Raw genomic sequence first — 13,289 nt, 5'->3', positions numbered from 1 at the left:
ATAAAATGTCCATTAACGATACATTTAGAATAAATTGTCTTGTAGTTAAGTGAAAAAATATATACTTTTCCGTTTCATGTTTCATGACTGTCATATTTATCCCTTAACCTCAAACTGAAGCATCGGATATTTTTATTCCCGTGAAATCATATAGAATATAGAATATAGATACTTTACTATTACTCAAAATTTATGCTTTTTAGGTAACGTCGGGTATTGACACTAAAATGGTAAGGGGGCTTGTGACTTGTGACGCCTTCGAAGCATGGGACAGAAAATTACATTGCATGTAAGGTATATTCTTATATCTCGTCTGTGTTTATATTATGTATATCGTATATAGTTTATACATACGTTTATGTTTATGTGTTTTTATAACATATATATTATAATATATAACATATTAAGTATAGTGTTGTATTTTATTTTCTCTCAACGCAGAAACAACATTTGTGTTGGGTATCAAGGTTAGGAAAATATAATTCGATACAAGTAGGTATCGATACCTTGGTGGTATCGATTTAACTCTAGAAACACACCTAACCACGTCGACAACTCACGAGAGACTGCAAATTTTCGACTGCTGCGTGATTTGTTTTATGTAGAGTCTAGCGTAGTGGGGATGAGGTATTGCGGAAGTGGTCGACCGTCGACCTTTGCAGGTATCAGGCATATCTGACGACATTTGCACGCATCACTTTGGTTATCTTATTGTATCTTGTATATTGTGCTACATAGCGTAGAACCAAATAGGTTCTCGTACATGCTAGCGTGGAACCAAAATGGGTAGAATCCGTAGAATCCTACTATTATTCCAGAATTGGTCGCTTGGTGCAGCACTTGCCCGGGAACAAGGAATTCTCGGGCGTTAGCACTCTCATTTCCTCTCTAATGTATATATGTACATGTTTACACGTATGAATTTTATCAGCGGGTGCCGCGTGTTGCGTGTCATCTTCCCTCTTCGCCCTTTACATTCACTGAGTTCACTGAGTCACCTCCTTCCACCTCCTCCTCGTGTAGAGCATTGTAGGTGATTGTAAGGTGTAGGGTCAGACTGACCCGGTCAATTGCCATTCGTGACAGTACTTATAGATGACAGTCAATTGCAGAGAAATCGGAATACAACACCGCGTTGCAGAGCCGTAATTCGTTGTAGAAGAATTGCTGAAGCAGTGGAAATATTTTTTTATTTCAGACCATGAATTCAAGATTCGATGTCTTACGAATACCGGACTGTGTCATTCTGTAAGTGCAAGAAGATGCAAAACTGTCGTTGCGGGGAGGACTACGGTAAAGAGTGCGACCGTCTTATGCTACTTGAGATTCCTCATCTTTCAGAACAATGTAATGACATCTATTTGTAGCCATTATGAATGAAATCCCATTGTTTTCTAATAAACACGAATTCGTCTTTGTAAAATATTCTCTATGTCAATACTATGTATGTATGCTAAACAGATGTTTCGGATTTCGTAATAACCAATGCCTGTTATAAAATATGACTACATACAAGTTTGATGCAAGATTTACTATAAATAACTTGCGCGCACATTGGCAACAACATAGGCAGAAAATTGGCCAGCATAAATCTTGTTCCGGTTTTGCCTTCAATTTGACATAGGTCTTGTTGTAAGACTTTCTGCCAATTTGTTTTACCATTTTGTCAGCTGGCGTTGCCCGCAAAACTCAAGTCAAATGCGGAAACGAATGGCTATGGTTTTTTAAATAACTTTTGTCATTCATTGTTGGCAAATTGCTCGAAACTTGTACACAACTGATTATCAGAGAAGTTATAATTTTTGTTCATGTGCAGTCTATGAGTGGGTATGGGACAAAGATAATGCCACAACTGGTACCATTTTTTCGGAACAAGACTTGGAAGTTACATTTCACAGTGGGTTCAGTAATGGTACATCAGCAGTTAGGGGCACCAAACTGCTAGAGAAAGGGAGACATCATTATTGGGAAGTTAAAATACTTACCCCTGTTTATGGAACAGACACTGTAAGTGTGTAATGCACACTTTTAGTATGTAACATTGTACAGAAGATTTTTCTTCTTTCATCTTTTTTCCAGATGGTTGGTGTTGGTACAGGTAAAGTGGACATGAATAGTGCCAAAAGTAGTTTCTGTTCATTCCTTGGACTTAACAGGGAATCTTATGGCTTTTCTTATCAAGGGTGTATACAATATGGTGGTAGAACATGCAAGTATGGTTCTAGCTTCGAGCAAGGTACCTTGGTTGGGGTACACTTGAATACATGGAAGGGTACTTTGGAATTTTTTCTTAATAGAAAATCTCTTGGTAAGAGTTTTGTAATATTTTTTTAGAAGTTTCTACATTGTAGTTGCTGTTACTATGATGTTATATTTTAGGCATTGCCTTTAATGGATTAAGGGATACAATGTTATATCCCATGATGTGCTCTACATCTGCACAGACTAAAATGAGATTGACTCATTGCAGTTCTATGCCTGTGTCATTGCAAACCGAATGCTTAGCAGTATTAAGACCATCCCAAAGAGAATATATATCAAGGACATTCCCTGGACTTCGTCATATTTCTGAAAGCGCCTTTGCAGACATATTAAATATAGAATCAAGTAAGGCAACTGTCTAGGAAAAGCATTATTCATATTTGATAGGAGACAGTATTATTTTATTTTTTGCAGAAGACGATGACGATTATGACTTGAACATCCTTATAGACCACATGATTTCCAAAAAAAGGAAGAGAAAGTAAACTTCAATTATAAGGAGGGCACATGTCTTCTTACATTCTTATGTTCGTAATTTAATATTTTATACGTTTTAATTACTCTACTTATATTTCACATTTATATGTAATATATGTAAATATTGAAAATAGTGTTATTTAACACTCGGAGCACAACTCCCGGGTCTATTCGGACTTACGGTTTTATTTTTTTATTCCTATTATTGATCATTATTATTCGTATTATGACTTGTCAAATTTAAAAACAATAACCATTCTAAGCAGAAAACATCTCATACCAGCGTACGTTAGGGTCCGAACGGACACAGCCACACTGCTTGCGCTGTTATAATAAAGTTCTTTGGTTTTTTACATGAAATAGTATATGTATTTATTCTCCCATTTATATTCCTATACTACGTGCAATTTTTTTTTCTTGTTACTATCTTCTTTTCATTACCTTTACGTTTCGTTTTCGGCGCAGTGGTAGTACCACCATTGGTATTTATTTTTGCACAGAAGACAACAGCTTGTGCCCAACCAGCATAGGGACCCCACAACTCACATAAGTAATTGCCAATTTCTTTGTGATTGACTTTTTTTTCTTTCTTTAAATGAGGCAAATAATTTTCCTTAGCAATTTGAGAAATATGTGTATCTACAGGAACAGCTTCTAAATGACCCAAAGCCATTAAACATACACAGTCAGCAATCTTTGGGCCAACCCCATCAAGAGTTATCAATTGTTCTTTTGCTTCAGCATACAATACATTATTGTCTTTATGCAAACTTAAGAGCCATTCTTTTCCACCAAGTTCCATTAAAGCTTTTGCAGCTTTTGGTATGTATCCTGCACGATATCCAAACTTTGCTTCCCTTAAATTTTTTTCAACATTTTCTCCTGCTAATGCCTCAATGGCTGGAAAACTGTAGTAATCTTTATCCTCAATGGAACAAATTTTCTTACCGAATAAGGAACACAATTGCTCTACCATTAATGATATCCTAGAGATTATACACATGTTTAAATGACATTAAATGACAATAATGTGTGAGACAAACCTTTTTATGTTGTTGTTTGAGCTACATATGAAAGAGAAGACAGTTTCAACAACATCTTGATTCAATATCCTAACACCGTTTGTTTTATCCAATGATTTTTGGAAATGTTCATCTACAGCAGCCCATTTTTCACAAAGGTCTGCCAATGACATGTCTAATCTAAAGTACCTAGATAATATATCATTATAATTTTTGGAATCTTCTAATGCACCTTGGACAATGTAAGATAAATGTGTATCATTTTGCACTAGGGTCCAAACACATCCATCGAAGATACCTCTATATCCATTCTCATGAGCAAACCATCTAAAAGAATAAAAATTTTTTGTTGTTTGATCTTTCAAAACAAACAAATATATAAGTTTGCCAAGGATCAATATTATTCTGTTCCACTAAATATCATGCTGAGAGAAACATGAGCAAGTATCGTATGTGGAAATATTGGTTATCCTTGGTGGTTAAAAGGAATTAAAGTTTATAATTTACCTAAAACTTTGCCCTCCTTTTAGAGTGATTCCCAAATCCAATTCCGACCGTGAACAAACAATATCTCCTTGTTTTGTGTTGACTTCGTTTTTATGTATTTTCATTGTGAATCGCCTCGTACTTAACACTACTATAACAGTGGCAGTTCTTTTTATTCTATTCGGCAATACATATGATTTAATTAAGCAGAAATATTTAATCATTTATAGGTAATTCATGAAGAATTAACAATCTTTAGTATTTAAATGTATCGTTCTATATACCACAATAGACCGCGTTTGTTAGAATCCATTTTGACAGAATCAGGACAATCACGTGCGTCCGTCAACGTGGGAGATTCAAATTCGAATTTGAATTTCAATCGATAGAAGGTATACTAACGAAACTAATCTTTACGACCCTTCACAAAACTTTATTATAATTATTCTCGTAATGCTTGTCGTCTTTTATTGAAGATGATAGTACAGTTTTTCTATCATACATATTTACAACAATAAACCTACTAGTAAATATAGATCAGAGACATAGGTTCTGTATTTCTCTTCATAGTTGTGTGAACTATTTCCATTTATACAGTATATATATTTTCATAATTGTAGTACGTTTGAATTGCAAAAGAAATGTTGTCCATCAGTAGGTGAAAGATTCCCAAATGTTTAACAATATGATATATTGCTGATATTAAACAGTTGTTACTGTTTCTTTTTACACTTTTTTTTTTAGGATGTTCTATTTCAATTAGACGATTTAGAAATAAAAAGTTTTTAACGTTAGAATGCATGACTTGTTCTACGATGCTTTCGCAGTAGCATGCCTCACTCATACATAAATACAAACATACCAAGTACATGTAAAAAATAAAGATAAAAAAATTTTTATTAACCAAAATAGATCATCAACTCGAACGTTGCTAGATTAAGAACTGACTCGTCTCCACTTTATAGCGGTCACCATCGGTGCCGATTAAGCTACACCTTAATATTGATTCTCTTCTAGTTTTTCCATGCTTGAAAAATTACGCTACTTGATATGTATAGTTTCAATATGCTTTATCTACAGAATAATTTATTTGGCATCTTTGGAGACGATAACGACTACACGTCTAGCATATAGATAATACAAACAATACCCTGTCTATTTTGAACAGTTTTATCGACGAATTCATTCCGCCTCACAAATGTTCAATTAAGGGACTCTTATTTTCTTAGTATTCGAAACTCTGAGATCAAATATAAAATGTGCGTAGTAATTACACTGCGGATGTTCATACAAAATGCAAATGCAAATATAACAAAATAATCCATCTAGCAAAGACAATTACAACTCTTATGTTCCTGATAACTCAATGAAGCTCTTAACCAGTGAAATAATTTTTTTCTTCAATTTCAGTTCTCGGAAAATGGTCCACGGTAAAAGATTCCGCATAAATATTCAAAGTCCATTAATCACTAATCAAAAGACAGTGTGTCCAGTATTACCGTAGGCCCGAATGGAAGTATATGATATACCTGAGGAAATTTCATTATACTATTGTATAAACCATGGGTGTCAAACTGGAGGCCCGCGACGTGTATTTTTGTGGCCCGCAACGACTTATTATATTTTGTACGAATTGAAAATATTGTCAAAATGTAGGAAAATTTAAATTTCTTTGTATATAATACATAGCGGGATCTCCACTATAATTATTCGATTAAACTGTGAAATTGAAACATTGAAATAACTAAATAATATAAATACATATCGTGCGGCCCGCATGAATTCTACTTGTTAGACAAATGGCCCGTGATTGAAATGAGTTTGACACCTCTGGTATAAACGATGAAGGACCCGAAACCGTGACCACTAAATGGCACCCTATCGTAGCACAAGGTTGAATCTAAAAAAAATTTACAGTTTCATAGCTCCCCCCCTACGACCTCTATGTATTGTCACTCGTAGAATCAGACGATGATTAGTTGACAAGAAGCTGCTCGTTCTCCTTCCCCTCTGGTCTCTGTCGCGGTTAAATACTCATTTAAAATATTACATCCCTGAGAGTTGGTATTGACAATCTCTAGAAGAAGAATATTCCGAATCTCTGTTTCCCATCTGTCTCGCCCCGAATCTCTGTGCGTTCGGATTAATAAGAAACATTGTCGCGAACGTGGGCCTTCTTCTTGTACTCGTGCCGTTGGCACTTGCCCATCCAAGACCATTTCGTACACACCTTCTGCGGCTTCAGGACGAAGCACTTGGTGCGAAGCACGTCGAAGAAGATTCTCCCGATGAAGTTCGCGGACGCAGTCCCGGACATTTTCAAACACGTACGGAAACTGAAACCGAGAACAGAACACGATGTCTGTCGAGACCTTCAACGAAATCGACTCGAAACACAAAGTTTCACCAGAATGTAAAGTCGATGGGCACGATATTGTGTCCTCGTAAAACAATTAAATTGCAAAAGTGCCACCTGTTTCGGTAGCTGAAACTGTAATTTGAGACGCCTAAGCCTCTTCAGGACCGTATAATGTTAATTCGGAATGGGTAATCTACAGTTTAATTTTTACCAATATCGTAATTACTATTGAGTAGGAGGCGGCAGAAGCTAAATAGCGTATATTTTTAATGAAATATTTTAAGCAGAAGTTTTAAATATCAATTTACAAATGACGTTTGCTATTTTTGCTACGAGGCCCCTTATATACGTCGACACAGCCCTTGGTTGTGGTTACATGAATAGGCGACCCTAATAAACGCTCAATTTTTTAAGGACAAAATATCGTGCCCATTGACTTTACGTATCGGGAAGGGTAGCAGGACAGTCTACCGTTCGTCGCAGGCGCAATGCATCATGCTCGAGATGCCCCAATTGAAGAGGCCGTAACGCGTCTCGAAAGCCGGTATGAAGAAAGGACAGGCGGTGTCGTGTCTACGGCAACAAGCGTCTGCGCTGCCGAAACCGCCGAGATTCGTGTATTTCGTGGCACGATGACCGCGTCCGCACCATTGTGTCCCCGGGATCATCAACAAGTCCCTTCTAGAACGACTCTTTCCTCTTCTCTGTTTGCGGCCGATGTTTGTCGTGTTCAACAGTTTCGCGTATTTCCTGTATCAAAAGCATTTCCTATTTAAGACAGATAGAAAGAATAGAACCTACGAAACATATGTAGTAACAACTTCTAGAATCAATTATTCCAAGTCACCGAAACAGTCGTTCTTCCCTCACTTCCCAATAATTGATACGACTCGACATAGATTCACTTAAAATTGTCAAAATCCAGATAGTACATGACTAAAATGACATAAAGGCGCCTTAGACCTAACATAGCCATTAAATACACGTCTTCAAGGAGTTATCTGGGATTATACGCCCGCAATGATATCTGGGATATCTTGCACCCGTACAAGCAAACTCTGCTTCCTCAAGGGGAAAAAGTGGCGTAGAAGAAAAGTTTCCTGCCACATAATAAATTTATTTCAACTACTGAAATAAATGTTAAACCGAATGTTAATTTCGCATAAATTTCAGTGACTCCCAAGTGGTAGGAGGCCCTTCCCTCACGCCACTTTTCCCTTAGTAGAAACAGAGTTTGCACGCAAGGGTACCACGTGTCGTTCTCTTTGAGTCACGGTGGTATAAAAAATGTCCCACCTTTATTTAAAACCCAAATCGCACAGTGGGACGTTATTCATACCACCTTTAAATCGTGGAATTACTCAAAATAAAACATAATTCAAGTAGAATAATATTTCCGACACATTTCATACAAAAATATGTATGTCCAACTAGGTATTTCTTTTATTGTAAAATCCTGTGCTTCAAAGAGTTAAGATCGTACCTACGATGATGCTGGGCGACGAGTTGGTTTCTCGCCCTGGTCCTGAAGCGATCGCAACGATGCCGTAACTCGGACGTGGACGAGAGCCAGGAGAGGTCCTGCGGTATCCTCGACGCGTCCTCGTGGCCGTCCACGTCGAACACCACGATCGAGGACGTCTGGTAATCGTAATCGGCGGAGTGCGCACTCGACGGGCAGCAGCCCTCGTCCCAAACGGGGAGCTTCTCGTCGACGCAGTCGGTCAGCGTGCCGCCCTCGTATATCAGTTGCAACTTTCTGCCGGTCTCCTGCAGCCAGACTTGCCTCAGTGCTACGTCCGTATCTCTACCACAAGGGGAGGGGGCATATGTCGTGAGAACAGAGTTCTAAGCTGCAATACAGTGATTCCTCGATGAATGCGACACGAGCAACGGCGTTATTCCAACCACTGGGGGAATTCCCCCTGTGAAACCAATCAAATCTGAGTAAACAGAAGCGAAGCAGAGGCTCGGCTTCGGGCAAAAAACAAATTTATGAGGGGCTGAAAACATATCCGGCTTGCCACGAATGCGCCGAAGCGGACTCGATTATGTCGCGCTGATAGAGAAATTACTGTATTTCTGATTGGCCCGTCACGGTCGGACCGGAAGTGATATCCACACCACTAACGGCAAGAAATGGGTCGGCATTGTGTAATGTACGTACAATAAATCTTCGATAAGTGCTCGAAGGCTCCTCCGAACTGAATATTAAAGATTTCATAAACTTGTTGGAACAAGGTCTTCAGAATTCCAAGCTCTATCACTGTGATCTCCCCTTGTTAGTGGCGAGGAGTGTCAGTTTGTCACCGAGGGACAAATTAATACGAATACTTTTTTTTCCATCGAACACTCAGTCTCCTAGAGGTTAGGGTACATATTATACAGACATCTCTCACACCTAGACTGCTTTCACGAGTTTTTCGCGGTATCTCTACCGGTTGCTGTACTTAAAGCAGCATACCTGTAGCTCCGACCGTGAAGGGTTTACATAAAACTTCCGTAAACGTTCGTTTCGCATCGCGCGGACGAAAAGTTTTTTTTTTCTTTTTTTTTTTTTTTATCAGGCCTCGTATAAAAGCTACCGTGAAAAGGGGGTGTGATCCGGTGTACTCGATTGAGACGCGTGACTCGAAACGGGCGCCTGGGGTTCGGGTCCAAAAAATCGTGGAGCGTGACGCGCGATTAATGCAAGCCGAAATTCACGCTAGATTGGGTGTGCACGCGCGTAACTGGATCTGATCCGTGATTAACGTGCACCTATGATTGATGTTCCCACCGCCTTATTTTGCGACGCGTCGATAAGCATTATATCCTGGGCGTCATTGAATTTGTTCTGGCTCATGTTCGATTGCTACCATTGGCGTAGCTAGGTTATCAGTGGAGGGGAGGCAAAATTGATCTTAAAGTAAATTTCATATAATTTTCCTTCTTTGGAGGATGGAGAGGGGGTGGAATCCAATTCTTTCCCCTCTAGGGGAAAGGCAAGTTTTTTCTCTCTAGGAGGGTCAAGTGTCCCCTCAGTTCCCCTGGCTACGTCCACTGTTGCTGTCAATAATAATGTTTCATTTGTGCTGGATGATTCTGCCAGCTCTTCGTTGGGGTTCACGATCGAATCCCCCGATCTTTATGTCCTTCCCAAAATTAAACAGGTATTTATTTTACAAAAGATCCTGTATCTGTTCCTCAATTTCCGGAAATGGAAATCCTCGTGGGTTTTACAGAAAATGTAGGTACACATGGAGACTGGCTCAAAGGGTATTCGAATCTGAACGATTCTTATTACCTTGCAGTTTATCTCCAATTTTAACTCTTCCTTTAAAGTCGAAGATGTGCAACAGAAGAATGCTCGAGTAATATAAAACGTCGTCAATCGAAAGGTTTTTAGGGTTGTCCTATCCTATTGCCGAACAGAAAAATTGATCGTCCCCCGAATCATGAGAAAACAGGCAGCAGCTCCGTGCTTTACAGGAGAACGGGCTTCCACCCGTAGATTTAAAGTGCCGGTTGACGTTTCGCGGTCGTCGAATTCCCTGGTATCCTCGTGAGAGCATCGGCAGATGAGTTACAACTGCGCCGCACTGTCCTTCAGGAACAAGCTCCTGGCTCGACCTAATCCTTGCTTACTTAACTCGCCGCTTTTCAGCTTAAGGCCCTCGGTTGGCTTAGGCGGCCGCTGTCCATCGTCGCGCGTCGACAAATTGTTTTTCGGATCCGGAGAATTCTCCGCGACGCGACCAACCCCTTCGACGGTGGCACTCGATGAAAAACAACCCGCCCGATTGGAACCGACGAAAATCAAGAACCCACGAAACGAAACCACCGAAAAAGTGTCGTACAAATGAAATGCTCGAGAACTCGGCTACTTAACGCGAAATCCTTAAATCGTTATTTCATTACAAAACCGGTATGTACATACATTAGGCTGAATCGTAAATAACTTTTACCTTTTTTCGAATTTACGCCGATGCAAGATATTTTACTACACAAGGGTTGAAGGGTTAAATCGGGGGGACATCAATCTCGTTTCTGCATCTATATTCCAGGACCACGTCGGTGGTCTCGATTCATTCAGGGACCGCAAAATGGCGAACCGAAAAACCGCTCTAGCAAAGTGCCCACCCATTTCCATTAGGAATCACGAACCAGAAAAACGTCGTGGAAACCGGCGCAACGGGCGCCTCGATCCTCTTCCTTTCTTTCTCCACGACTCTATTATTTTCTCTTTCCTTCGTTTCGATCTTTTCTCCAAAAGGAACAAGGTGTAATTCTACAATGAGCTTTCCGGCCGGCTGACAAGGACGTGCCGTGTGACACGAGCTAGCGCTGGTATCAGCGCCGCGTATTGGTTCTGAACGATGGCGTTTGAAAGAAGTAAACCAATGCTAAATACACCCTTCCCCCACCACCCCCCACCCTTCGTCGCATTGGCGACGATGAAAGCCGACATTGTTTTCCTGCGCTTCGTTGACGGAGCAAAGTACAATGTACTCCTCGAGATTTGCTTCTGCCCCGTGAAAAAATGTTATTCCAGCAAAGAGGATAGGGAGGGGCCATGTTGGTGTACTACTCCCGAAAAAACACCGGACGTCGAGAAATTCCATGAGGCGAGGAGAGCCTACATCTTGTTATAACGTCGGATACGGTGAACGTTAGAGGGGGGATGGTCTTTCGGATGACAAAGAACGCCATTGACTTGCAGTTATTGTTAATTGATCATTACTGGGAACATGATATGGTTATCTATAGTACTATATGGGAACGATCGTTTTAAAAATTGAGGCAATTCCTTTTGATACCTGGACTATGGTCTTTCAGTTTATAACCTACTACGGTCTATCAATTCGACAAGCACCATAACAAATAATTTAATAAAATATCATTTATCTTAATTAAAACGATTGTCAAAATGGTGTCCTTCAGCTTCAACACCCGTTCGATGTATCACGGGGAAAAAATATTTTTTATGATGCTTGTAGAATTCCTCTCAGTGCATGCTAAAAGATGGGCGCAAAGAAATCATTATAGGTTTGTCTATAAATGATACTGAAGGTGACCTTGAAAACTCTGGAAAAAAAATGGTTCGTACAAGAATTGGCGTGCTTTCGTGGACGGGACGAGGAAAATTCTGTTTACCCCCAATTGACGACGGTCTCCTTGGCGCAGATTCCGCGCCATCGGGTCACACGCTCGTGTTCGCCATCTCGGAGGATCCGGGTGACCGTGATACCGTGACTCGGCTCGGTTTTGCTCGTCTCCAGTGAGGAATTCCCGTACCGTGGGACGTTCGACAGCTCTAAGCGTAGCGCTTCAGCGTCCAAGAGGAACAGCACCAGCCCCAGAACGAGCAGCATCGGCCGTGTGATTCGCCTTCCGTTCCTGGACAAGAATAATTTTGTTTTTTGTATTGGTGGAGATGACGTCTGAACACTCAGAGCCATCGGACACTTATCCGCGATCTATGTATACTGAGTGAAATTATCAGAGTTTCGAGCGTTAATCAAGAATTTACCGTATTAATTTTGACATCGATACGGTGACCCAGGGTTGTCCCTGGTTTATCGTGAAACGGATCGGCGGTGACACGGTGGGTACCGGATCTCTGGATTTTTCTGGCGATTTTATAAAATTAAAGGGACGTGGATTCGACAAGGGTTCTCCAGCGTGCCGCTGATAACCGACGGTGGCGAGTCCCGTCGTTTTCTTGCCGTCCGTTTCACGGTGGACTGTTCTGGCAGCTCGCCATCGGCCGGCTTAAATCATCGCCTTTTCATCGGCGCAGATAAAAAGAAAGCCGCGCCTTCTACGTATCCACGGCTCCTTACGTAATTAGCACGTATCATCGTTCGCAGACCCGGTATGTTCCAGAATTGTGCGCTTTGTTACGTCGAGACCGAAAGGAACGAAATTGGAATCGAATGGAACCCACTAGAACAGAGTTGGGCAGAATATTTATTCGAAAGATTCATAGCGAGAAGCAGCAGTATCTAAGATCGACGTTTTGACCTTTAAACGATTAATGAGATTAAATAATTGTTTACCAAGTTATCGACTCCTCCGAGAAGAAATATTATTGTATTAAAACAATCAGAATTTCCACGTTTAATCGATTAAAAATGACGAATTACTTTGGTTTTTCTTTATCTTTTATTCGTTATTCGAAACTCTTTATCTGGATAATGAATTTATCCGTGTCTGGTACGATATAATTATCGTACACTATCTTCTCTATCGCAACTTTTTCGTATAGGTTTCTAAACAAATTTTACACTACTGATTTTACTAGATTATTAGTATATAGATATGAACTGACGCGTTTCTCGAGTTTCTTTTCAATTCTGGCACAGTTCCACAGAAATGGTACAGCCGTAGCTTTTACATGAACAGAATACGATTAATTTTGTCAATATCCTTATATTTAATCTCATCTAGGCAGTGGTCTATGATTCTAGAGACATATAGTCATTCACGAAAGTCTTCGTGCATTCCATAAAAAAGTTGATTAATATAAGCAGTAATTTCGTATAATATCGTATTGATTTTATTAACCCCTTAACGATCAAATGTTTTATCCCATTTTCTGTCGAAAAATGCACGAATCTTTTTGGACAGAAATTTATATTCCAGTTCGACCAAATTGAACCCCGTTTCGGAATACCCGTATACGTCACGGGCACGGTCGT

The 13,289-nt window shown here is 40.0% G+C and overlaps 3 protein-coding genes across 6 annotated transcripts; 1 reads left to right on the top strand and 2 right to left on the bottom strand.

Annotated features, from left to right (window-relative positions):
• The first annotated feature begins 944 nt into the window (after positions 1-944).
• LOC107194786 (SPRY domain-containing SOCS box protein 3-like) lies at positions 945-3,099 on the top strand. 4 transcript variants are annotated; one of them, XM_015584481.1, is made up of 6 exons: positions 1,012-1,029; positions 1,199-1,347; positions 1,817-2,007; positions 2,080-2,308; positions 2,380-2,607; positions 2,677-3,099. In XM_015584481.1, the coding sequence occupies exons 2-6, from the start codon at positions 1,218-1,220 to the stop codon at positions 2,745-2,747; spliced, it is 849 nt and encodes a 282-aa protein (XP_015439967.1). In that variant the 5' UTR covers positions 1,012-1,029; positions 1,199-1,217; the 3' UTR covers positions 2,748-3,099. The 4 variants fall into 4 exon arrangements, with proteins under 4 accessions (XP_015439969.1, XP_015439968.1, XP_015439966.1 ...); XM_015584483.1 differs by having other exon boundaries at positions 945-1,248; XM_015584482.1 differs by having other exon boundaries at positions 945-1,293.
• Positions 3,100-3,122: 23 nt separating this feature from the next.
• LOC107194785 (N-glycosylase/DNA lyase) lies at positions 3,123-4,516 on the bottom strand. The gene is made up of 3 exons (XM_015584479.1): positions 4,269-4,516; positions 3,783-4,088; positions 3,123-3,725 (listed from the first exon to the last, which is right to left on the bottom strand). The coding sequence occupies exons 1-3, from the start codon at positions 4,469-4,471 to the stop codon at positions 3,137-3,139; spliced, it is 1,098 nt and encodes a 365-aa protein (XP_015439965.1). The 5' UTR covers positions 4,472-4,516; the 3' UTR covers positions 3,123-3,136.
• A 1,874-nt stretch (positions 4,517-6,390) lies between these two features.
• Positions 6,391-11,960, bottom strand: LOC107194548. Its single transcript, XM_015584189.1, has 4 exons — positions 11,743-11,960; positions 8,090-8,413; positions 7,078-7,356; positions 6,391-6,583 (listed from the first exon to the last, which is right to left on the bottom strand). Exons 1-4 carry the CDS (start codon positions 11,958-11,960, stop codon positions 6,391-6,393), a joined length of 1,014 nt encoding a protein of 337 aa, XP_015439675.1.
• Between the last annotated feature and the right edge of the window lie 1,329 nt (positions 11,961-13,289).

Source organism: Dufourea novaeangliae, unplaced genomic scaffold, assembly GCF_001272555.1.
Source record: "Dufourea novaeangliae isolate 0120121106 unplaced genomic scaffold, ASM127255v1 scaffold8, whole genome shotgun sequence".
NCBI classification, from domain to species: domain Eukaryota; kingdom Metazoa; phylum Arthropoda; class Insecta; order Hymenoptera; family Halictidae; genus Dufourea; species Dufourea novaeangliae.
The sequence above is the reverse complement of the archived record's forward strand: the minus strand, read 5'-3'. Positions and strand labels throughout refer to the sequence as shown.